This window comes from Strix aluco, chromosome 3 (genome assembly GCF_031877795.1).
Source record: "Strix aluco isolate bStrAlu1 chromosome 3, bStrAlu1.hap1, whole genome shotgun sequence".
In the NCBI taxonomy this organism is placed as follows: Eukaryota; Metazoa; Chordata; class Aves; order Strigiformes; family Strigidae; genus Strix; species Strix aluco.
The window spans coordinates 5,006,651-5,032,051 of record NC_133933.1 but is presented as its reverse complement, the minus strand read 5'-3'; the positions used below and the strand labels follow the sequence as shown (position 1 = coordinate 5,032,051).

The 25,401-nt window shown below is 42.4% G+C and overlaps 1 protein-coding gene across 1 annotated transcript in view; it reads right to left on the bottom strand.

Moving 5' to 3' along the window:
* The window catches only part of SNAP25 (synaptosome associated protein 25), a 65,644-nt gene that overhangs the window by 14,124 nt on the left and 26,119 nt on the right, over positions 1 to 25,401 (bottom strand). The window contains exons 2-4 of the mRNA XM_074817222.1: positions 15,662 to 15,796; positions 14,962 to 15,003; positions 6,558 to 6,606 (exon numbers count right to left, since the gene is read on the bottom strand). Coding sequence (XP_074673323.1) covers positions 6,558 to 6,606; positions 14,962 to 15,003; positions 15,662 to 15,733 — 163 coding nt within the window. The 5' untranslated portion in view covers positions 15,734 to 15,796. The remainder of the gene's footprint in view (positions 1 to 6,557; positions 6,607 to 14,961; positions 15,004 to 15,661; positions 15,797 to 25,401) is intronic.

Here is a 25,401-nt window from a genome sequence, read left to right as displayed (position 1 = left end):
GCTTTTCAGCAGCCGGTTCTCATTATCCTCAGCTGGATGTGGCTCCTGATACCACAGCAGTTATTGATCCCAAATCCAAGGATACAGTTAGAGGATCAGAGTTACCTGGTGCTGTCCTCTAAAAGGGGCACATATAATGTGAGCAAAGGATTGCGGAGCTAATAAGGAAGCCTGAGATAAACTGCTGAGCCAAGAACGAGAAATACAAGGTTGGATTGTTTTAATGCACGTTGTAATTTTCCGTTTTGGTTGGGAGGCTTTAGCAGAAGCTTTGGTTCATGTCTGTAGCCACAGATTGTCAATCTCATCAGAAATATGAGTATGTGGTAGAAGGTGATGCTCCTCTAAGTGCTCCTGCTGCTCGCTAACTCGGAGTCCTGCCTGCTCCTGTATAGTGGGGCAACTCTTGCTCTGGGAAGCAGCTGTGGGAGTATGAGCTGGCTTTTAAGCTGGTTCATGCTGCAGGATGGGAATTGCTGCATTTCTGTTGCAGATTCCCACCTCCTGCTTGTGAGAGCTGTGTTTGCAGAGTCTGGCTGGTTTTCAGGGCTCTCAGTTAAAAGAAAGTTATTTCCACATGGGTATTTTGACACTGGGAGGGACAAGAGGTACTGACCTTTCTTCCACTGATTTTGTTGCCTGCTTTTCTCTAACCTTGGCTGACCAGTAGAAAATGCCAGGTGTAGACTGCAGGCATCAGTTCTAGATCCGGTACCACTGGTGACTTTCAGTCTAAGCACGTTTCCTTGCTCAGATGCACATTCTCTGAAGCCAGGTATGTAGTAGGGCCTTTTGAACTTTCTTTCCCTGTTTCCTATTCTGCCTGAATAGATGAGTGCTAATTGAAGAGTGTATTTGACATGACTCAAAGACTTTGATATAAATGATAGCTCTCTCCAGGAACTTGACTTAATTTATCCTGCTTCAGGATTTGTGTGTGATGCCTATGCTATTTCTGAATAGAAAAGGGAACCACAACTAATTTATCTTCCATTAAAGGAAACCTCATCAGTGTAAAAAGCCCATGTTGTATTTGTAGCCCAGAAGTCTAGACAGCTGGCTGCTGGTCCTAAAACCATTTGGTAGTTGCTAATGTCATGGGCTGGATTGTGAACTGGTTTAAATTGGTGTGGTTATGCCGGCTTCATGGAGCAACACCAATTTATACCTGTCAAAGATCTGGTCCCACAGGCAAGGAAATAGATTCATGAGCCTAACCACAATTATTGAGGCATAAATATTATAGAGGAATTAACTTAATGGGGTCACTCTGGATTTGTTTTGGTGTAACTGATATTAAAATCTGGCCCAGAATGAATCACTGCCAGTAAGAAATCAGATGGCTATCAAAAGGTTAATTTAATGTCTGTTTTCATAGACCTTTCCTATTTTAACTATGTGTATTGTATTAAAGGTTTTAGGGAAGACAGTCTGCTGGCATACACTGCCATGAACCTACGCAAATTCACACTTACAGAAGATCATGTCCTTTATCTCCCATTTAGAGAAGCACTTCAAGGTCAGAGTTTAAACATCTTTTGATGGTTTGTTGCAGTATTCTTGGGACATACTGCATCTATATATATGTTTATATATCATCTATGATATATAAGAGGATTGACATTGTTCGGAAGCAGAATACACATCAGAGATATGTTTCACTGAGATTTTCTTCATTTTTTTTCCAGGAAGCTCTGCTAATTATTAGCCCTTTTGGCATATCAATACCCTTTTACGTCTGAGAATGTCACTTTGATTCAAACACAGGGGCCATATATCTTCCAGATCTTACAGCAAACTAACAGCATATCTTAGGAGATAAACAGCGATATGTTTTGACCTGTATTGTTATACTTATGAATTACTTCTGTATTAAAACCACAGGCACCTGAGGGACCATGAGTTAGTCCTGTTAGTTTTACCATAGCATTGTGGCCCTTTGCCAGTGGGTCTTTGCCAGGATCTTCTGTAACAGCCTGGCAAATCCCCGCTCTGTGGCTGATCTGAGGAAGTGGCTGGGAGAGGGAAGGTGTAGCATGGGCATCCTGCTGCTGCTCCTGTGGTCTCTTGAGCAAACAGAGCTGCAAAAGCATCTTAACACAGTGTTGGATGCAGGACCAGGACAAGGCAAGTGTGGTGTTGCTCCACCTTTGCACACCCCTCTGTGATTTATAACAACTGTTCCTTGACTAGTGTCCAGGATCTGGGGCCTGTGCTTGAATGTCAGTTAAATGCCTGTGGAGAAGGGAACTTGCTCCTTTGCCTGGAGTATTGTGCAATGAAGCAATTTCCACAAAGGACAATTTAAATTAGAGGGGAAAAAAAAAAAAAGGACATCTAAGAACACATTGTAATCATAATTGCATACAAGAGGGCTGCATCTGAAAGCAAGTCAGCAGATTAACTATTTCCAGTGATATTCAGTGATCCCATTTTCCATAAAGGAGAATCATATCAGAGCACAGGACATTTCTAGGACAGCCTTTTCAGAAATCCTTAGTCTTGACCTAGCTCTGCTCTGAAAGGCATTGCTGAGCACAGGTACGAATGGAAGAAAGCTGGCAGGGAGTACTCGTGAGCCCATGTGTAGCTGTGCTAAAAATAACAGTAGACGAGGCACAACCTGCTTTTGTGGGGGGTTCATTTGTCTTTTGCTCTGCACTACACTTTCAACATAATTAATACCACTTTCCCTGTAGCATCTGGAATAGTTGATGGTCACTGGTTTTGTTGCTAATTAGCAAGCCGTTTCTTACTGTGATCAGATCGGCTCATAGGTGTTGTTGGAGCACCTCTAGCCACTCTGCTTTTGGCATCTCACTGCCTATCAATTTTCATGGTAGCTGTTGAATAGGAGATAAACTGGGGAAGGGGCCTGTGCGAGTGGCCATAACTTTTCTCTCTGATGGAAAGGAACGGTAATTATCTTTGTATTTACTACAGTTGTTTCTCCAGTGCCATAGAAACAGGTCAGCCATAACTCATACAAAGCTAAAACTCGCAACTCCTTCAAAAACAGTAGAGGTAGTTAGCATGGGTACCATCACACAGTGCCAACACTTTTGCTTGTGGGGTTGCTCAGTTTTATCTCCATACTTCAACTTGATCTGGAGTACAGATCTGCTGGGTAGATTAAGCTGCTCCCCGTGTTCACTGGCATTGCTGGTTGTGCATTTGCTGTTGCTGTAGTGCAGGGAGAAAAATTCAATTGCATTGACATTTTCTTTGTGGCTTATCAATGTTGTGGCTATTTTCTTTATCTTGTCTTGGATGAAAAATGGCTGTGCTGCTACTGTTATTGGAAAAGTTTCTCCCCTCCACCCCCTTTTGAATACAAAAATGAAATTCTTTTGTAATAAACTGCGTGAGGACATCATCACACAAAAAAATGTCCTTCAAGGTCCAAGTCTCTCTGCCTGCTGATACTCCCAGGTGATGGGAGTTTACTTTAGATGAAGAGAGATACCACTCTGGGACCCCTCCTGTGTCAGAAATTCAGGTTTATCTTCATATCCCCACTTTGTACTATCAGTTTAATTTCTACAGGCTGCTTTGAACAAACATGCATCCAAATATTAACATTTTTCTAAGTTAGCATGTTTCAAAGACATATTCAATGAAGCAGAGCAATTGCCACTGCTCAATAATCCTTTGCAGCATGACATTTTTAATCTAAAATGTAAATATTCTAGTTTAAAGCATTATGTATATATTTATATTTAAATAATTAATTAAGGAAGCTTGACTCAAGGCCAGGTTTAAAAAACTGTAAGCATTATGGATGCACACAGGGTCTGGGAATGACTTTCTCACTGATGGAAAAACTCTCAACAAGGAGAATCTAACCTCTTAGCTCCTTCCTGTGGGCTCCCCAGGGGAAGAACTGTGTTGAACTGGTTTGGGTGACAATACCTGACTCAAAAAAATAACAACTCTTGGTATTGCAGAGGGACTACTGCAAAAGCCCACTCAGATTCCCAGTGACTTCAGAGGGCACTGGAGGAGGTATCTAGTTTTTATGGCTGTCCCATTCTCTGTGAGACAGGAATAATGAAAGCTCTTGTGAAACTCTATATCTCTGTAGGGTCATAACAGACTCTGTGGTCCCCTGCACAGCCAGATGTGCTAAACATTTAGGCAACAGGAGCTAGCCAGACTGGCTTTATTGTATAAATACCTAGTATTGTAAAATTATGTTGACTTATTTCCTTTTATGATCCCAAAGACTTCTGCTTATTGATATCAGAAAATGAGTTCTGCTCTGCGTTACTTAGATTGAGATCGGCTCAAAGACGTTTTTCTTGTAAGGTCTGTTTAACTTCAAAGCAAGCAATTTTGTAAGGAAACCTAGAAATAGAGCTTCAAGCAACTGCAGAGATTAGATATTCTGCTTGCCGCCCACTGGAAAGATCAATGTCATGTTTTTTGTATATTTAACACCTAATAATCTTAAGTGACTTGTGCAGTCAGCTGAAAGGAGATCACATGGCAGTGTTAGCAAATTATTTCCTGAATCTGATAATCTGCTGAGACATCCCTGAGTTGCACACATTGTGCTAATTACAAAGGGTTCAAAGTAATCATTAGCATATTTTGCCCAATAATATAATGTCTTTTATCGCTAAAATAAAAATAATCAGGAATTATTAGCCCTACATATGGCTAAAATGCACAAAACTTAATTAAACATTTAGCATAATACAGTGGTTACAATATTCCCAGGGTTTGTAGTATTGTTAGGCTGTTTTCCTTGAGAAACCCATACTGTATACTCACACGCTAAATTTACTGAACCACTTAAGGCATGACCATAACCAGTTTAAAGAGGCTTTTAAATTGTTTAATTCTTTCCTGCAAGTATCGACTACCCGCATCTCTGGCCATACAATATACGTTTCAGGTTTCACTGTCAATAAGAGTTTAATACTGAGTTCCCTGGACTCCAAAGAAGTCTCAGGTCCAGTCTCAGCCCCTCAGCTCACACAGACCATCCTTCTTAGCATGACTAGAGTTGGTCGGACAACTTTTGTGCACAGGGGTTTAGCAATAGTAGAATGCCAAAGTAAAAAACAAAATTCAGGATTAAAACCAAAATGAAAACACCTAGTAATCTGTAGAGAAATAACAGTTAAAGAACGGAAACATACTTTCCCAACACTAAACACAAGGGAAGTTATAGGAACCACTGAAGTTTTTGCTGATCTGCCTGTGAATTACATTGCAAGACACACCTGGGTATTTATGGACTTTCTTTGACAATATTTGTGATTTATTTTAATCGTATAACTCCTAAAACAAAACACATTATTTAGACAGGTGCCATATCTGTTTCAATATAAGTAATTTCTGGTTTTCTGTATTCAGTGATAGTTCTTTTATTGCTCTTATTCAGAAAAAAAATTTTGAAGACAACAAAATATTCTCTATAACATTTTTCTTGTCAAGAGAAATTGATGCGACAAAATTTAGTTAGGTTAAATTCTTTTCCCTAAAGGGGGAGGTTGGGGTGGAAGCAATGAGACATACATCAAAAAGCAAATAGGAGAAAATACTTTCTGTTTAGGTCCTGTTTCATTCATTTTAGTGCCAGAGAGGCAGGGACATTACAGATTAAAAAGGCCTGTCGGGTTCTGCAATCCGTTTCCCAACAATGTCATACCATTGCTTATAATTGTTGTCTGGGCTTGATGAGTAATACATCATTACCTCTGTAGAAAACACTATGCAGTTTTGTATCATGCCACATGGTAAATAATAACAAGGGCTTTTGGGGGGCCGGTTTGATATAGAGAAACAGAAATTTGTACTCTGTTGATTTAACTTCCATTTGGAGACACGATTTTGCTGATGCTGTGGGTCTGCAGTAAATTAAGATTTATTAGTTTTGTTGGGGAGGGGGTGGGGAAGCTACCTTCTTCTTTGTAGTATTATGGAGGACAAAAATGTAATTTCCTGGAATGTATTGAATATATCTAGCTCTGTCTTTGTCACTGTCATGCACAGACAGGGACTCATCTAAGCTTGAAAGCTCCTATATGGTCAATTGTAATGAGCTGATCATTTCGTAGCTTTTAATGTTAAATTCTTGTTATCCTCACTGACATTTCTATACAAAAAGCAACTGAAATTTCACAAACTAGACCTGTTTTACCTTCTTTTCATATGCATTTTATTGCATGCCTTTCACTTGTGGCTAAAACAAGTGACAAAATTACATAGCACCTGCGTAAATAATGTTGGATTTTACACTTAGGGAGGCAAATCTTCTCATCGTGTAGCTGGATCTTGACCCAAAGCTCGCTGAAAAAAAATTATGATTTGGATGGTTCAGGCTGCAGCTCTCTTTGACATTAATGGGAAACAGATCAAAAGAAGTACAGACTTTTATGCAGTTATTGTACGTTCCTCTGTCAGACAACAAAGCTAAAGACAAAGAGGTTTGGGATTTCTCATGCACAACCACACGTATTTTATGGTCCTCATTTTCAGGATTGCACACAGTTAGTACAGTACTTTGAGAATGGTTATACTTCCTTACTGAAGCAATCTGAACTTACCTCCTTGCTCATCCAACATAACCAAAGTCCTGATACCAGCATCTTTACTCTACATCCCAATAGTGGTAGCAAGGTAAGGATGGAGAGGGGGAGAAGAAAGAGAGAGAGAGAGAGAGAGAGAGAAATCAGTGAGGGAACATTCAGCCCTAGGTATGGGACATAGGAAGACAAAAGAAAAACAGTGAAAGGAATGACAAGGTCATAGGGGCTGGTGGCACAGTCCTAAGACCTTATGTGCCTGGGCACTGTATAAGGAACTGAGTGCTCTCAATTGTACCATCAGTCCTTCAGGATTCACTGGGATACTGAACTACTTCAGAAAGCACAAAGTCCTGGACCTTGAGATTAAAATAATCACTTTACACAACAGTAATTTCTAAAAAGAGAGGGTTCATCTTGCGAGTTCTCTGAAGCAGAAGGGAAGAAGGGGGTGTTGACATTGCAGGTGTATGTTCATCTCACAGGAGAAATTCCCAAGGAAAATAGATATGACACAAACATGTTTGGGAAGGAGGCACGGTGGTTAGTACACAGCCCTTGCAACACAGAAGTCAGAAAGCTTACATACTTAGGAAATCATTTTAAAGCAGGCTAATATTTAATAGGATTAAGCTATACTTTTTGGCTCGGAGATCTAATAGATATGGGGTTGAGCCAAGTTTTAATTCAGCCAACAGACACCTTTATCACCAACAGACTTTGGACTGAGCTTGAAGGTAGGGTTTTTAAAACATCTACATGCTGAATGTGCCCCTGCTCCCGCAGGTTAGTGGGAGTCTTATCACCTTTGCTGGATACAGGGTTTGAGCAAAGCCGAGCAATTCGGAGCTCCCACCTGCCTAAAGCAGCAGCAAGGCACCTTTCACAAGTACAATTTTCTCATGCATTATCATCACTCTGGGATGTGATCAGGTGTCTCGGGTTTCTGGGTGCTGTGATACTAAGCTATATCACAGATCAGATTAGCTCCTTTTTAATTACGAAGGGGAAACTAGCTCCATTCTGCTCGGAGCAGTGATAACATCTGTGAATAATTAATGGCTTGAACAATCTCCTGACTGTTGCATTTCAATAACAGATGAAGTAAGTCCTCTGCAGCCTGACAGCTTGCCAGTGGAGTTACCTGGACATGTGCAGCAGTAATTTAGGTGCTTCCGTGAACATAAAGCCAACCATACCCCTGTGAAGCCAATAAAGTTGGTGGTGTCAATTTTGCAGAGGGCAGGGCAGATGCCCACAGTTGCACAGAAATCTGAGGAACAGAAACCCAGAGTCCTGACCATCCCTTATGCTTTTCAGGCCATCCTCCCCCTCCTTGAGGCAAATTAAGGACTTCATATTATCCTTCCTCCCAACTGCCCTGCTCCCTGCCATGGCTCATCTCTTTTTCTGGGAGCAGTGATGTCTCTCTGGCTGCCAGCTGCCTGGTCCGTGTTTGCAGGGTGCTCCCAGGCAGGCCAGCAGCACGCTGCCCATGTTGGCTGGGCTACCAGCCTGACTCTGCCACACTCAGGGGCTGTCTGGCTGGTGCAGCTGGTGCTTCTCTGCTTTGCTTCAAGAGGATCCTGCTCAGCTCAAGAGGGACGCAAGATACCTCTTGTTGTGCTCTCGTCTGCCTCTCTCTCCACTCCCATGCTCGTCTTGAATGTCTATGTCACTGCAGAAACTGGGAAAAACATCAGATGTGCGCAGCCTGGTTCGCTCCCTCTTTAAAAATCCCTGCATGTGTTGCCAGGTGGAGAGAAAAAGCCTCCTGCCTCTTCCCATGGTCTGCTGCGCCCTACTGGCCTTGGGTCAGCTATCTACCAGGTACCCACTGCTGGTCTTTCCCTTCAAGCTCATACCGCATTTACTTAAATCCCAGCTGGCTTTTATTTTTGCAGCCTTTAGAACCTTAGGGTCCAATGGTCATCTTAGTTTTGACTTTTTAGAGTAAGGAAACCATTTTTAATTATCTTACATCTTCTGTGAAGCAGGTGTCAGATCTGCTAAGCACTGGATGCGCAATAGCTTTTTATTGTGCTCATTCTATGCTCTTGGTACCCAGGAATATCTTACCCCAAAAGATTTATATGTATTTTTAAAAACATACCTCATGCAAGCACAAGAAGGCTGCTTGGGTCCTGAGTCATCCTGTGTTTGAGTAACTATGGTGCAGTCTCACATGGGATCTTTCTAAATATTTGGCTCAGAAACCTACAGTCGGTGGTGTGATAGTTGGTGGCTTTCAGTGAGTCAAACATAGCCAGGCTGAGAAATGTTTACTGCTCCTTAACCCTCTGACCTTATTTTCCTGCTGTTTTTAACATCTGAGCAAACTGCCTTTATGCAGCTAAGATGTACAGTGACCTGAGTAAGACCTATGCTGAGAGACAAACTCAGCAATTAGATCATATTAAATCCTTGCACAGAGTGAAAGAGGTGCAATTTTCTTTCACTTACCTGGCCATAAGTGCCATTAATTTTATCAGGCATACTGTATCTGTTAAGAGCAGCCTGGCACAGCATTAATACTGATGTGAAAATATTAAGGGGTGTGCATTGAATATACTTGTCTGCATCTGAGGTCTAATCCAAAGCATATTGAAGCTAATAAAAAGATGGTCACCGACAAAGATGAGAGGTGATTCAGACATCAAGTGACAATCTCCTCCTGTTCCAAGTTTCTATTAAGCATTAAGATTCTCCTTTTTCACAAAAAATTATCTGTGTAAAGCCAAATTTCAAAGAAACCCCACATTTGTGCATTTAAAACATATCTAGACTTTCCTAAAAGTTCAGTATTTCCATTGTGACTGACCCTTTAGATGACTCAAAACCAAACATGTCTGTAAGACTGAACTATTCTAAAACTGCTCATCATCCAGATGTCTGAGCAGGAGAGAAACACTCAGTAACTGACTCTCAGTGACAACAGACTGCAGCACCTCTGGAAACTACAAAACCTCTTAATTTAAAGGAATATAGAAGAAGAAATGTGCCAAAAAAGTTTGGGGCCCAAACACAGACAATGTTGGCATTTTCTGCACTAGAAGTATCACAGAAACTCCTCTTGGTCTTAGCAGGTGACAGCAGACACACTTGAACTGGTTGCTTAGAGAGTGTATAACAGGAGGTGATGAAAGCTGTGTTTGCCAAGTGCCAGCCCAGAAGATATGTTTTACAGCAACCGATCATAAAACCTTAATAACGGGCTCCCAGAAAAGCCACAGTCACGGCAGGGGCCCAGTGACCAATGCTTTGATTTGTCTGGTCCTGAGGGCTCAGGAAGGGTTCCCACCCACATCCAGTGCTCACCAACATCAGTGAGATCCTACGTGGGGAGCCATGAATGGGTAGAACTAGCGAGGTCCATCTTATTATGAAAACATGTGCTAACAGTACACTTTCCCCAGGGTTAAAGCCTTTCTTTCTTCCTGTGCAATGGAGGAATTTCTTAAGACCCTAAAGTCTTGCACAGGCAATCCTCTGTTTAGTTTCTAGCAAAATGAGGATTCTCAAAAGATGGGATGCTTAGGGTAGTTCAGGCCAGAGAGAAGAGAAATGCATCTTTTGTAGGACCCTACAGAGTTCATGGAGCACATGCCCCTTTAATCCAGCTCTTAAATCTTTTACAGCCTTCTCTCTCCAGAGTTACTTCTGACTCTACTTGTCTTCTTGTTGCACTTGAGAGGAGAATTTGGACTGCTGGATTTTGCCACAGTATAGCAAACATCTCACACTCTTGCCCTTTAGAAGAAAATAGCACAGCATGAATTGCTTTTGTTGAGGCATTAAACTGACAGCACTGGAATTCCTCAGTTTATCAATAAAGCAGGTATACCACAGACAGTAAAATATATAATCTTTTCCACTCAGCCGTGACTCTAGGAATGAGCAGGTCGACTGGCGTGTCCCCCCAGACTTTGATTTCCATGGAGACTGCTGTGGGTTGCCAACTGTTTTTCTGAAAAGATCTGCTCAATTTTGCACGCAAGATGACCCCTTAGAGCAGGAGGCCATCACTTTTGACTTAAAAATCGATCACATTAGGTGAAACAGCACAATGAATATAGACTCCATAAAGTTTATGAAAGTCACTGTCCTTCAACCTTTCGTTAGTGCTAAACTCTGGTGTTGAGATAAAAGCAAACCAGCAATGAGTACTTATTTGGATTCAACACGCTTTCTATGAAGCACACGCCCAGGTTCTCCACTGGGCTGCTGGCTAAGCTACTGATCAGAAAGCCAGAATATATGATTTTAAAACTCTGGGCTTAATTCAGCTCTTAGGTATCTAAGTCTTTCAGTGCTTCAGTGAAGCCGGTTTAACCGCATAACTGGGGGAACCCTTTTGGAGGATTTAATATACATTATCCTCAATCTTCTGTAACAGCTTTTTAAAACTTTTTTTTAAGAGGGTCTCACTCAGGACAAGGCCGCAACAAAAAGTTCAGTGAAATTTGCCCAGCACTTTTGAGGGGAAATGGATTGCTGTATCATTTCTTGTTATTGCTGTCATGTCACTTGATTTCCCAAGGTGGGACTAAAACTAGGAAGAGAACTGGGATGGGTTTTGAAAGGGCCCACCAGTCCCTCCAGGAACACAATGTGTTGTGTCCCATCCATGCCTGCTACAAACAGCAGCTGCTCCAACTTTGGTTTAGCTTGAAGGGTGATTTTCATAACAGTATAAGGGAATGATGTATCAGATAGAGAATCCAAATTTTAGAAATCGCTTTCTTTGCACTTCAGGAGATACCCTGAAAAACAGATACGCACTCTCAGTTATGTGAAGAACACATAAACTTCCACTTTGATGAAGAATCTGGCTTCAATCGATATGGATCATAGAGTTTGTTTTGAATAAATTAATACAGACAGTTATGTATCAGGACAGGCTGACATTGCTAGCACTTCCCAGAGATACTGAAGAGAAGTGTCAACACCCTAAAGACAAAAATGTGGTTTACATGGACAAAGGGGTCTAATCCTGCGTAGGAAAAACTGAGACCAGAATTATGAAGCACATTCCCCTGTGCCAGATATGTATTTCTGTAGAATTAAACATATTAAAACACTTTTCTGAATAGAACTGTTCCAATAGCTAATGATGTCAAAGGGATTTTTCAAGTTAGATTTGACAAGCTTTGGACCAAACCCTAAAGCAATAGAATATTTTTTTCTTTTATTCTTCAAACTAAGGAACATTTGACTACGATACTAATGTCAGGGGAAACTCACTTGCCAATCACAAATGAAGTTATTTAGTAAAATGGCCTATTGCATGATCAGCGTCCTGCGTAGAGCAGCATCGTGGGGTTATCAAACATTTATAGCTTTACTATTTCAGCTTTGATATGTCAGTAAATTTGACTCTAACCTCCCAGCATATGAGAGGAGAAGACAGTCCTGTCTGGATTTAAATGTACAAAACAGCCCTTTTGTCTGTACGTGTTGCTAAGTGCTTTCTTGCTGGGCTTTCTGCAGTACTGATCCTATTGATATTCTTTCCCTTGCTGCATCATAACTAGAAACCATCTTTTTTTCATCCTACAATGATTAATTTTCTTTAAAGGCCATGGTGGTTCCACTGGAATATGGTATTAGACTCACTACTTTTCCTTGCCTTACTCCTTACCTTGCACACGTTATTCTGCATTTCATAAATTTGGCTCAGAGGTAAAAAGCTTGAACAAGAAGATAAGAAGGTCAGCTACAAACTGTGTATTTAGTCTCCCTTCTTCTGCCTCAGTTCATTTTATGTTTTGGCCCAAATATTGTCCAGCATCATCATATAATACAGGTATTTATAGCACTGGGTAGCTGAGTAGCTTAAATGAGTGTTGCTCAGTGTAGACCTAACTGTGTTGCAGGGGTATGCTGGGCACCACAGAGCAAACTGATTTTTGTAATCTGCCATCCCAGTACGTAGCTGCCCTGGGGCAAAGCAGTGGCTATTTTGCAACAGCCACTCACCACATCTTCTTGCTTTGCCTGTTGTGCTAGGACTGACACAATCAGCTTCTTGCAAAGCTGGGTTATAAAAATAAGAAGCAGTAACAGATTTGGTTTTCCTTGCTGTGGTTGACTGGGAACAGCACCAGGGCTTAGTCTCCAAACTCAGCCTAGTCTTCTTGGGCAAGGAGGGCACCGTTCTTTGGGGACATAGGTTTTGTCCCCCAGGCTATGACCTACATTTCAGCATTACAGTTGCTTTGTACTGCTATAGGGCTTCCCTGGGTGGACAGCACTCTTCTGTTTCTAGAGTGGAGCCAAGTCAGTCTGTTTTTCTGTATTTTCCTACTATCTAACGGAGCAGAGCCAACCATGACAGGATTCCATACATATGTATATAGTAATAATGCTTAAACATGGAGGCATCCTTTTCCTGAGTAAGGAATAACAGATTTGCTGTATCAAGAAAACAGAGTAGAAAGCATTCTTTCACTGGGAAAGAATATTTTCTATCTCTTCCCACTAGACAGGTTCTGCTAAGCAAGGGAGTCTAATTGGATTTTTTGGGTCTATTAAATCAGAGCAGTGCAAGTTCAATTTCAAAGACACTCATCGTTTGTCTTTTCAGTATAAAATCTCTCACTCCCGAAATGCTGCATTCTTTTAAAAGTACCTAGGAAATGGGGTCGGAGTAATCAACCAACTGTTTAGACCACAGAAGAATTTTAAAGGTCTTTTGTAGTCACATTAGTGAAAATAATATTCAGCTCATTTTGGAAGAATTCCCTTGACTACTAAGTGCTAGTTTTAGAAACTTCTCTATTTGGACAGGAAGATATTGTAGCATCTGAATAAAAGCCAGGTCCGGAGAGATGCTGAGCTCTTCCAAGAAGCGCTAGAGTCCTACATAAATTCATTGGTAAATTCAGCAGTCCTAGTTCTCCTCCCACTTTGCCATTTGCTGTGATTTAATACAGTGGCATTCACAATATGCTGGTTCAATATGTTAGGAAGACTCAAGCAGTGCATAGGTCACACAAATACGGCTCAGGAGAGACAGGGCTGATATTTACTGATGGCTTGGCCCCGAGCAAATCGCTTCCCTTTCCCGCGCCTCTCTTTCTTCCCACTCATCATCTGCCTTGTCTATTTAGATCACAGGCACTTTGGGACAGCAGGCTCTCCTGCCTTGCGTTTGTGGAGGTACCCATGTGAGACTCTCTTCCATGTCATTGAACTAATTTCAGCAGGGTCTGCATCCAGCATAGAGTTGACATAAAGTGATGGTTAGAAATGGCATGTCCAGGGAATTGAGCAGCAAAAAGAGACAGATTGCTTGTGAGACAAGAGCATGTTTTGGCTGCAAGGGGCCCGGACCTGAAGTGTTTGTGGAGGAGAAGAAATGCTGACTATGCTCAATGACCCATCTGTCTGTCTATCTGTACACGGAAATTTAATTTTGTCTCCACCGGACTCCATTGATCTCCACAGTCATGATTGATTTCAAGGCCATGAAGCCTACGGCTGGGCTTGTGCTTGTTCCTGAACATGGGACCTGATGAAATTTTCTTCCCGTTATCTCTGCTGGAGACTCTTCTGGTTGTCAGGAGTACTGGCACTGTCAGTGCTGATGACCCTGATTAAAAATGTCACCAGCTCCAGAGCCAAGGCTTGCATGGTGTCTGAAAATAATATGTCCTGTCAGGCGGGAGCAAAGTTTGCCACCACCTGATGGCTGAACACTAAACCAAACTGAGTTTGGGAATTTCCAACTTTTAAACCCCTTTGTTATGAAGAGGGTGAAATGAAGTCTGACTGAATTGTTTTCTCCCTTCTGGCTGTGACCCCTCCAGGTGAGTATAGCCGTGAGGACTGAGCCTGGGTCCTCTTCCTTAGCACCGCAGAAAATCAAAGGACTTCCCTTCCCAAAGCTGTCAATCTAGGACATCTCATGAGCCTTGAAATCCTAATCAATGTTTCAGAGATACATAAAGAAGTGGCATTTAAATGCTGTAGTGACTGATGCTCTATAAATGACCGCAAGCATTTATGGAGAGGGAGGTATTTAGAGACAACGCCTTCCCCACTTGCAGTGTAATGGCAGGGACATCAGAGCTATGCTGGCACGAGGCTCCAGGAGCTCTGCAGCAAACTCAGCCGCTTGTCCCTGATTCCAGGTCACCTTCAGAGCCTGTTTCCTTGGTTTGTCTCGAGAAGCCTGTCTCAATGGATACTCAGGTATGGCAAAACAGTGCCTCAGCAGCTGGTCTGCAGCGTGACACTTGGCAACTAGGGCACAGCATCTTGAATGACCCTCACAAGGGGTAAGGATAAAGGGGGATGGAGCGGCGTATAAAGCCATGGCCATGCCCTAAGAACGTGAGTTAAAAAAACCCCAAACTTCCAGGGTCAGACTCTCCATCACCTTTGCTCACAATGGAAGCGCAAATAAAATGCAAGTCCTTACCTCTTCAACAAGCTGCAGCATTCGACGGGTGCTCTCAAGGGACTGAGAAAAACAGAGAAAAAGACACTTAGATTTGGCAAGATACAGTTTCCAGCACTAATGTGGAGGCTCATGCTGACAGTATGTTTTTTTCCCACGCTCTTTGCCTTCCCTCAAAATCAGACCATGAGCAGGGTACTGGTGATCTCTTCATCCCCAGCTCTCTGTTATGGCTTGCGAATGCAGCAGTTCCCACCACAACTCAAGGCAGCTGCAGTCTCTAAGGCTTGTGCTCCCCTTGCTCATGTGTTGTGACGGTGGTGCTTGGAACAGCTGGTGTTCCACTTTAAAAATAAAGTCTGTGGTTTTCAGCTAAGACTTTTCAGAGACCTAATTGGTGGCTTTTAACATTTAATAGGTTTGGCAAATTGAAGGAATCCTCAGAAAATATTAAATTGCTGCTTTTTTGCTCTGAGGCCAGTCAAATTGATGCAGACTCTAATACCTAAACCAAACTCACGATCAATAAATGCCTTAATCTAGACTAAACATGACATTAAATTTTATCCCGGCTCATTTCTTTTCCAATTCTGCTTTCAGCGTAAAGCTGACAGAAAACAGAATCAGCCCTAGAAATCCTTTGCCGGATCAGCTCGTGCTTCTGGATGTGTCTCTCATGCCCACCCCAACCCCACGTTTCGAGTTGAGCTATCGGTCTCACTTCATCAGCAAGCTGGTCGGCACGCCGCTGCATTTCTTCCAACTCATTGCGCATATCAGCGTCTTCCGCCATTTTAGCTGTGGGTGTGTTTGTGGAAGCTGCAGACCAAGGATTTGCGCTTAGCTGCTTGTGAGCCTGGAAGACAGCGACAAGGGAAAGAAACAAGTGTGGTTAGGCTCCCTGACTCACTGAATTGTGCTTAAATGTCAGTCCCACAAAAGTGCTTTTATTACAAGAGTACCCTCACCCAAACTCTTTTGTTCTGGATAGCAATTACTATAGAGTAGAGAGCACACGGGATTGTTCAAGGTGGTGCTTTATTCCTGTATTATTAATCACTCTCGAAGAACAAGGATGTATCCTTGTCATGTTCTTGGAGGAAAATCCTTCCCTTTTTCTTAACCTTTCAAATGCTATTCATATCGAAGCTGGAGACTCAGGAGGTGTTAATTGCTACCAGAAACAGTCTTGAGACCCATTCATTCTTCTCTAGAATTAAAGGCCTTAACATGAAGGAGGTCAAGGTTAAGCCTATCCCACTCACGTCCTATATTTCAGCTGCATCGCTTGGAGGGCTGGACGGTCAGCTAATACATCTGCAATGAAATTAAAGACAATGAAACTTTGCAGATTTTTATCAGCTAATGACTCGTCCACCATGCTGTAGTTCAGACTCTAAAATAATATTTACAGCTAGACTGGGAGGAGTTGTTTACCTGGGAGATCCTTCATTTCAGGGGAAGTGACAGCAGGACCTAACTGGTATTTTCAACTTCTCCCCAAAGTGGGTGAGATTCTGATTCTGGTTATCCCTCTCAGTACAGAACGACACCACTGAGCTCATCCTAACCAGAGACCAGGATGTAGCCCATTAATCCTCACTTGGGTAGGGTTTCTTTTTTGTTATAAATTCGTGCTAGCTCTGATTACTGAGCATGACTTGATTAAGAAAGGCGGGTCCTCCTACCATCTGTCAGGTCTTTATAATGACAACACTGGCTTATTTCTTTGCTTGATTCAAGCATGGCACATTGCAAATTATTGCTCACTGAATGTTAGATTTGTTCATTGCAGGAAAACCTAATCCCAGGTGCAGAGGAGGTGGGGAAGTTGTGGGGGACTGCAAATAAACAGCCATAACACACATGCCATCACGCTCAATTACAGAAAGAGGACAAAAGCAGCCCCTTTCAGCAAAGCTGCTCCAAGAAGACAAAATCCCAGGGCCTGTTTTCTGTCCTGTCTTTGTGATACGTGCGGCCTTTATGAAACAAAATAAGTCAGGGCAGAGCTTGGCTCTATCATTTTAACAATAGTAACTGTTTAAATGGAAGTTGTTATCTACCGGAGATGAATCCGTTCCTCACTTTGACAGTGCTCTCCATCAGGACATCAGGACTATGGGCTGAACAGGTACAGCTGGGTGGCAGGGATATTTCCTGGATCACACCCTGTTTGCTTAAAAATGTATAACGAAAGCAGTCAGCCTCTTGCATTTCCTCTGCAGCTTCAGCATCAGATTTGCTGTTTTTTCTTATCTAAGAGGGAATATGTGACCTTCATGCTTTCACGTTAGCTGTGCCCTCACTCATGGCTGCTTTTCCTCTTTGAAGCTACGGCAGGAAGAAATCTATCTCAAAGAGTCAGCCCTGCAGCTACTGGTATGGCATCCTACTTTCATCACTGAGCGCATCACCACATCCTTGTCAGAGGGAGACTGACATTTTGTGATGGGTCACACACATGTTTAGGAGTCCAAATGTATGCTGGAGGAGAAACCCACCCAGTTCTGCCAGCTGCATGGTCACAGCAGCATGAAGGATCAAGCTTACGCAACTCATCTGCAGCCTCAGCTGATGCAAACTCTGAGCTTAATTTCATGACTAATATTCAGACTGATATCAAACACTTCAAGGATGCTCACAAACAGCAGTAAATAAGCTTTACAAAAAATGGCCCACTCTGAGGTTTAGGAGGAAAAGATGAACCAGGACTTGGTCTCCTCCCGAAGGGCATGTGAAAGCGTGGGGATACTCTCAAGGACACCCCAACCTTCTCACCATGCTGCTGAACCCGTGTTGCCCTTTGTGGCACATCAGGCAGCTCCAGGAAGACAGTGCTTCTGATCAGCAAATGGAGCATGCTCAGCTGGGATTAAAAGAAGTTATTTTGGTAAAGAACTGTTCTCTGAACTACCGTCCCACCTGTCCCAGGCTGGCACTAGCACTGCCCACTGCTTCAAAAAATGTGTTTTTTTCCCAGATTGAGGCAAAACTCAGCATTTAAATATCTCTGACACAGCCTCTGTGACAGAATATCAGGATTAAGCCCATGAACCTAGTTTTAGAATATCTAGTTAAAATATTCTCTTCTGCTGGGATCTGTTGCTACACTTGTGCTGGCAGAATAGCAGCACTGAGCTTTAGCAAAAATCAGGATAATTTAAACATGGCTTTGGGACTCATCTAATCAGTATATACATCTAGCTGTGAGGGGCAGGAAGCTGGTTCTGTGTTATGTCTATCTGGTAGCATCTTACTAGCTGTGAAGTGGGAGGTGATGCATCAGTGAGAGGATGTGATGCTAACAGGGGATTTGGTTCAGTCTCTAAGCATATCCAATGTGAGCAGAATGATTATGGAACTGTAAGCGAGTGAAGGAGAGATGAGCACTTCTACTGACAATAACGAATAATAACAGTCTGTTTGTCAGTCACTGCAGATAACAAAAACTACACAGAAAATTCAGTTCTCAAGTAGATTCCAGCCTGACTTTTGATCTGGTACTTATTCATTTTTGATCATGAGGCAGTTGGTGGTATTGGGTGGTGCAAAAATGAAACAAAGTGGAGAAACTGTGGTGATTTTTCTTTAGAGTTATCCTTCTCAGTTAGTTAGAACCATCAGTTGGCATCTTAGTGAGAGACGCATCCTATTTTGCATCCAACTAAAAAAAATGTCAGAGGTTGTAACTAGAGAGATGTTTTGTAGCAAGTGATCAAACCTGACAGGTTTATTGAGATTGTTTGGTATTTGTAAAGCACTTAGAATGGGTTGAGAAATAGCAAAAAGCATTCTTTCAGACAAGTCATTTTACATCAAGTTTTAGTCATAAATAAAAGTGCCCCGCAGCAGTGCTGATTCAACTTTATTTAATAGAAAACTGTGCACAAGAATCAATAAAGGTTACTGATTTGCACACAGTATGATAAACTACATATATTTTGCAGATAGCTGGGAATGGGTTTAATTTTTTTGCAGATTTTGCAGCTTAAAATGTGGAATAGGACAGATTAGAGATAGGATTTTCCTTGAAAAGCCCCATTTAGACTGAAATTCCATTCCAGTGTCATGAATTTCCAACAACAAACCTCGTTATCAATAAAATCCTGTAGAGAGCAGATATATTTAGGGAAATATTCCTCTACAGTACAAATGAACAGTTATCCCTCTATGGTGTTTCTTAGAAACACCTATATATAGTCCTATTGATGTATTAAAACATTAAAACTGAATGATTACAGGAATGGCCAAGAAAAGGTAAACCATAACAAATTTGCTCACTGACTACTGGACAGACTTTCAAAAGCGTAAGGTGTTAGTCTGTCTTGGGCCCACTGAAACCTGCTCTTGTTTTAGTAGAACGGGAACAGGCCAAAGATACTCTCGAGGACTTCGGTAATAAATTGTGGAATTTATATTTTTGATAATAGCTGATATTTTGCATTCTGTTCTCATTCAAGCTGATTTGAACAAAGTATCAAAATCCTGTAATTGCCTTAAGAACCTCTAATACATCTGGAAATAGACTCTTCAAAATGTACTCTCAACTTTCAATGTAAACTACATTTTATTTTGCCTACGGTCACTGCAGAGATGACAGATCAGAAAACCAAAAATGTGATGTAATACGTTAAGCTCTTCAGGTCTAAAACTTTGATTAAAAAAAAAAAAAGTTGTTACAGAAGTTACAGCTACTTGCAGACACTCAGTCAATTTATGTTTATACTTGCAAGCTGAAAATTTCGCAGGGAACTTGGTTTTTCCATTTCAGAAAAGGGAAAGGAAATCCTCTGGGTTCACACACAAACATACACGGTGCTCTCTTAAAAGGAGCCAAAAGTCCAAATGTTGCTAAAAAAACCCTGTGTACGTCATGTACCAAGCTGTGCTCTGTGTCTTCTAGACAACACAAATAACTTCAGGGACTTGGGTGACTTACATGAAATTCCCTGCGAGCCAGTCTTCTACGTTACACCAGTGTTTGTGCAGAAGCACAACAGACCGAGGGTTAAAGAAAAATACAAAAAGAGACTGGCTAATGGAAACGCATTGCCTATTATACTTTGAATTCTGCATCTGCTATTTTAGTAGTGCACAGATGCAATAAAGAATCTCATAGCGAGAACATTATATATCCTCGTGGAGTTACACTGAAGTCTAAGAGAGACCTACATATGTCCCCAGAGGAAGAGAGATACAATGAGTGACCTTTGAAAGCAAATATTTGCTTCACAGTGATAGAAACACTTCAATGCAATAAATACAGGAAAATGAAAATGCTGCAATTTACTGTGATGACGGCAAGACTGCAATAAAATGTTCCTTTTTAAGCACTCTCCCTGTTATTAAAGGACACATCTATTCTTCCTGTGGATATTTGTAGCCAGAGGATGACTGCATTGGCGTATTCTACTAAAAAAGTCAGAGTCGGTCAACACCACACTTTATGTTTCGTACTTGTAGGATTGAAAGAGCATTACCACAGTGGTGTGGCATTAGCAGAGCCACAGAAAACCCAAAGAGAGGCTTTGGATCAAGCATCTCAGGATAGATGTTGAACCATTTGAAGCTGGAAGTTGGGTTGCAGTTATTCTCCTTTCATTTTTAATCTGGTCTTTGGCAGAAGGAGAAACACAGGCTGTCAAAGGGGGAGATGAAATTCAGGTACAGATGAAGAGGGTCATCCTTGCTCCCCAGTGTTGCCTTGCAGCCGTTCAGTTGGCTCCCCGAGCGCTGTGCAAGGCACGTTCAGCCTCAACAGGGACCAAGCACAAGGCAGCTCTGGGGCCGTATAGCATCCTCCTGTCAAGGTGCACACCCTTTTCCCTGCTGCACCTCCCCACCAGCTATCACTGCTACCTAGGGCTCAGCTGCCCAGCACGTTGGCCATGTCTTTCACCGCCTTCACCAGACTTCCCTAGATGGGCTTTTTGCAGCTGGGTTATAAGAAATGCACTGGTATTAACACCAAAATTCAGTCTAGACCAAAACCTGCCTACTACCACCAGTAGGGAATTAAATTACATCAAAAGTGAGAAACTGTTGCAAAAGGATGCTTAGATACCAATACCTGGGTGTGTTGCTGACACCAGCAGGTTCCCTCTGAAATTGTGTTGAGGATGTAGTGTTCGAAGGTGGATCCCAACAGAAAGCCAAGAAAGGCATGTGTGCTGCCCACAGTCGGTGTGACAAACAGCAGCTGGTGAGAAATTATTTGAGGGAGTTGGGAGCATGGTTTTTATAGATTGTGGGCCCTCAGCAATGGCCTTCACAAGCTCTAACTCTTCTAGGTTTCGACTTCTGTCATCTCCGCTTAACCCAGAGCTCATGACAATTAATGCCGTCTATAACGGAAACATTTCTTGCTTTTGCTCTTATTGTGTTTTAATTGATCTGAAAGCACTTGGAGAACAAATCAGCTAATTTTGTAATGAAAAATCCTATTCAAAGATTTTATGCTATTGCATAAAATGTAACAATGAAAAATTACTCAAATTTGTTATTTAGATTTAAATTTTAAATAGCTCTGAAATAAAATCTTGAGGAAAGGCTGCTTTTTATATCAATTCTGCAGCACAGCCTATTGCCTGGATGTAATTTATTCACAAGATTTTCAGCAAAGTTCTCATTTCCAAAGAAACACCTTTGTTTGGTTTGAGTCACTGATTGAGCCAAAAGGCTGCCTCTGTGTTTCTGAAGGGTATGTTAGCATTACCCTGCAGCACAGACACCTCATCTCTCTTCTGTTGCTGTCCCACGGTGTGTTCTTGTAAGCCTTTGGGCCCAGCTTCACAGCCCAGGCTGACCGAGTACAGTGATAACCAATTTCACTCTGATTTTTCTTTGATATTCAGTAAACAATAATACCTACTGGTGAGGGCTTGTCGGGGAGTGGCTTTGGAAAAGACAGGCACTGAGATCTTGCAAATCTGAATTCAGGAGAAGCAGGCAATTCCTAGTTTGTCACTGTCTTCCTGCATCACCTTAGACAACTTATTTTACTCTCAGAGCTTGCTTGCGTTGCCTGAAGATAGGTCTCTAGAGCTACGTGAGATGCTGTAGGTATTTGGTTTCCTGCTGCTGGCTATATCTGTCAGTGTTGTGCAGATGTCTTAGGTACCCACTGATGTCTGTGTTTAACAACTGAATCTGTCTCCCATGTACACCATACGGATAAAATTCTTTTCCTTCCTATCTTGTCCTTTTGGGTTTTTTTTTCCCCCCCTACTTAAATTCCAGGTGTTTCGGGGCATGGACCAGCACTTGGTTTGGGGATGTGTGTGGTGCAGGACAACGGGGGCTTTTGGGTAAATCCTAGTGAACGTGACATCAGAATCTCACGCTGCTTCTCTGTGTCAGAACCTATACCTAGCTGGAACAAGAACTCTCCAGAGCCCAGTTTTCCTATGGGCTTGCGTTGCTATAATGACAAAAAGCTCAATAAAATGATTTCTTAGTGTGAATGCAATTATGCAACATAAATGTGCTACCAGGGGAATTACTTCTTCTTGTAAATGTGGGCACCTCAACCCCTGGTCATTAGTGGGTAAATAAGCATGATTGTGCGTATACACAGTTGCGGTGCAGCAGACAAGTTGTGTTGACACAACCGCTCCACGCCTCCGGTTTCTGCAAATAGGGAGGTTATGAGCAATCCATCCCACACTTCTCCCCCAGGCGCTGCAGCCAGGGGCAATCGCAGGTGGAAAAAGTTGCCTTTGAGATCTTGGAGAAAAAACAGGCAGGCATAAAAGAAATGCCTGGAGCCACCCCATCCCAATACAAAGCAAGTCATTGTTGTCCTGTCGGCTGTCAGACAACACTGCTGTTTTATGAGGCTCCGACGTGTGCACGTTGCTTTATCAGGCTCCTGCACCGAAAAAAATAAAAGCACGGAGCAGCCATTTTGTAACAATTTCACTTCAGAGCAATAACAACTTGACTTTCTACCCATTTTGCTGCTAACAAAACCGCTTTAGAAAATAAACCTTTCAGTGTGTTATCTCTTTGCAGTCATTTCTACAGCTATGTACCCACACGTTTTTCCTTTTTTTCTTCCTTTCCGATAGCAACAGAAAAACATTGTGGGCAAAAATGTTTGTTTTGTTTGTCTGGGAAAGCAACCAGCCAGAGTGGTGGAGGGTGAAGAAAGAAACCCTCTGACCAGGAGTGGGCACCTCATCTGGAGGGAGCTCCCAGCAGCACCGAGGGCACCGAGCAGAGGCCTGGGCTGAACAGGCTGATTGGGAGTCTGTTATTACAGGTAGTTGCCTCATACAGCTTCATTTATAATTTAGCAAGCTATGTCCTATGATTCCCTAAGTTTATTGTGCTCCCAATAGTTCTGAGTCCAGATCCTCACTTCTCCAGTATCCCCAGAAAATATTTCACTTCTAGCACAAATTAATTCGCAGCCTGAAAATAGCAACTTGTTCCCGTGCCAGTCTTGTCCTGTGGCTTAAATAGTTTCTCTCCTTCCCCTCTCTCTCCTTCTCTCTCTCTCTGAGATATATAAACAGCAGTCATAACCTTTCACAGCATTTCTTACGGCTGAAAGATCAGACTCTGTTAGTCCTTTCTTGGTAGATGGACTGTTTGCTGCCCTGATCATCCTAGCAGCTGTTGGTGATCCAGTTTGAATTAGTCTTCTCTGGAAAAGGGTGGCTGGCATTTCACAGGGTATTTTAAATGATTATATAGGCTTTGCTCAAAGGGATTAGTGTTTCCCCATCCCTTCAGGAGATACCTGCTCCAAAATATCCTACAACCTCACTTGCCATTTGTATAGCTGGATCTTGGTGGCTCAGGACAAGAAATCCAGGTATTAGTAGAGAGGATTAAAGAAAATGTCTTGACTCGTAACAAAGCTATTTACATTCCGTGGCAAGAACCTGGGAGGAAAACAAAAGGCATCTGTTTAGCTGGAGGATGAGATTTCTGACTGTGTCATGATTTTCAGTGAAATTCACACCTTAAATTTGTTCAGGTCTTCCTCAAAATATTCACTCACCACCACTGCAGCAATGACAAGCAGCCAGCCTCTCTTCTCTCTGATTATATTCCGACCTGGGTTTCCTTATGCTGCTCCTAAGACATTAAATCTGATTAATGGCCAATTTTAGAATCTAGGGGTGAAAGTCACACCCCATTTCAAGTTGGAGGAAGTTTCACCGCTGCTATTAGTGGGGTCAGGCTTGCAGGTGGGGCTACCAGCCAGAAATGTGCTGGTAGATGCCAGCAGTGTGTGGAGAGTGAATAAGGGAGCGTGGAAGGGGAGAGCGTCTGTGTGCTAACATAAACCAGGAGTGCTTTGCATCTTAAATGCTTTTGTGCCAGATTTTCCTGGGGCTCCACCTGCCCCCTTCTGTTTCGCTTAGAAAAATAGATGGATAGATTAAATATAAATATAAATATAAATATAAATATAAATATAAATATAAATATAAATATAAATATAAATATAAATAGGAGTTATTGCAAGACATTTAGTGAGGGATTCAGGAGACAGCAAGAAATAAGAAAACTGCATGGTAGATTTTCCTGGGGAGCATAAAGGGCGTTCCTACCAGACTGCATGAGGCCTGTTGCATTTGCTGTTCCTAGGTTTGTAGAAAGAAACTGTTCCCTCTACATGGTCTTCTCGAGTGCACAGAGCTCCTGGTCCGGCCCCCTGCCTCCATATACATATCCAAGCCTCTTCCACATCTCCTGGTTTAAGTTAATCGTCACCTCTGCTGAGCATCCCAAACCAAAATGACCTTTTAGGGTGGGGGCAGGAGTCAAACCTGTGATGGGGAAACCAGTGTGGGGCAAAGGCAGGCACAGATTTACCAGGAAGCCGACTGGGACCTGCATCCACCCTTGGCTCAGAGCACCAAAGGTGTTTAGCACCCATCTGCACCAAAGCATTATTACTCCTTTTCCACACAGTTTAAGAGTCGGTCATGGACCACGACTGCAAAGTGCTGAGGTTTTGTGGGTGGTATGAGGCACCTACTTTCAGTGGGCTCCGGGAAGGGGGTCGGTCACAGCCTGGGAAGTCAGTGGGCAGTAAGCAACAGCCTGTTCTCTCACATGTCTCCCACTAAGGCTGGGTCAATCTGATTCAACCTTATAAAGTCACTGTAATACAGAAGATGAACTGTGTCTGTGCCTGTTAACTACCCCCCAGTGCTGCAGTGAGTGTCTGTGAGTCAGGAGCGCTTCAGCCACATAACAGGTAATGCAGCATGAAAAAATTACAGTAACCACCCTGTCTGCTCATTCTTTTGCTCTTAGTCCTGCCAGTGGGGGTGTCTTACATATCAGTGTGGTGGCAATCAACTGGCTGCTGTTGGTCTGTGTCCGTGGGTGAAGGGTCTCCCTCGGTACCTTCATAAATCAAGAGGAGCAGACCCGGTGTCAACAGAAGAAGCGAGCTGAGCTTCTGCAAGAGACCATTAGATGTGAGCAGTTGTT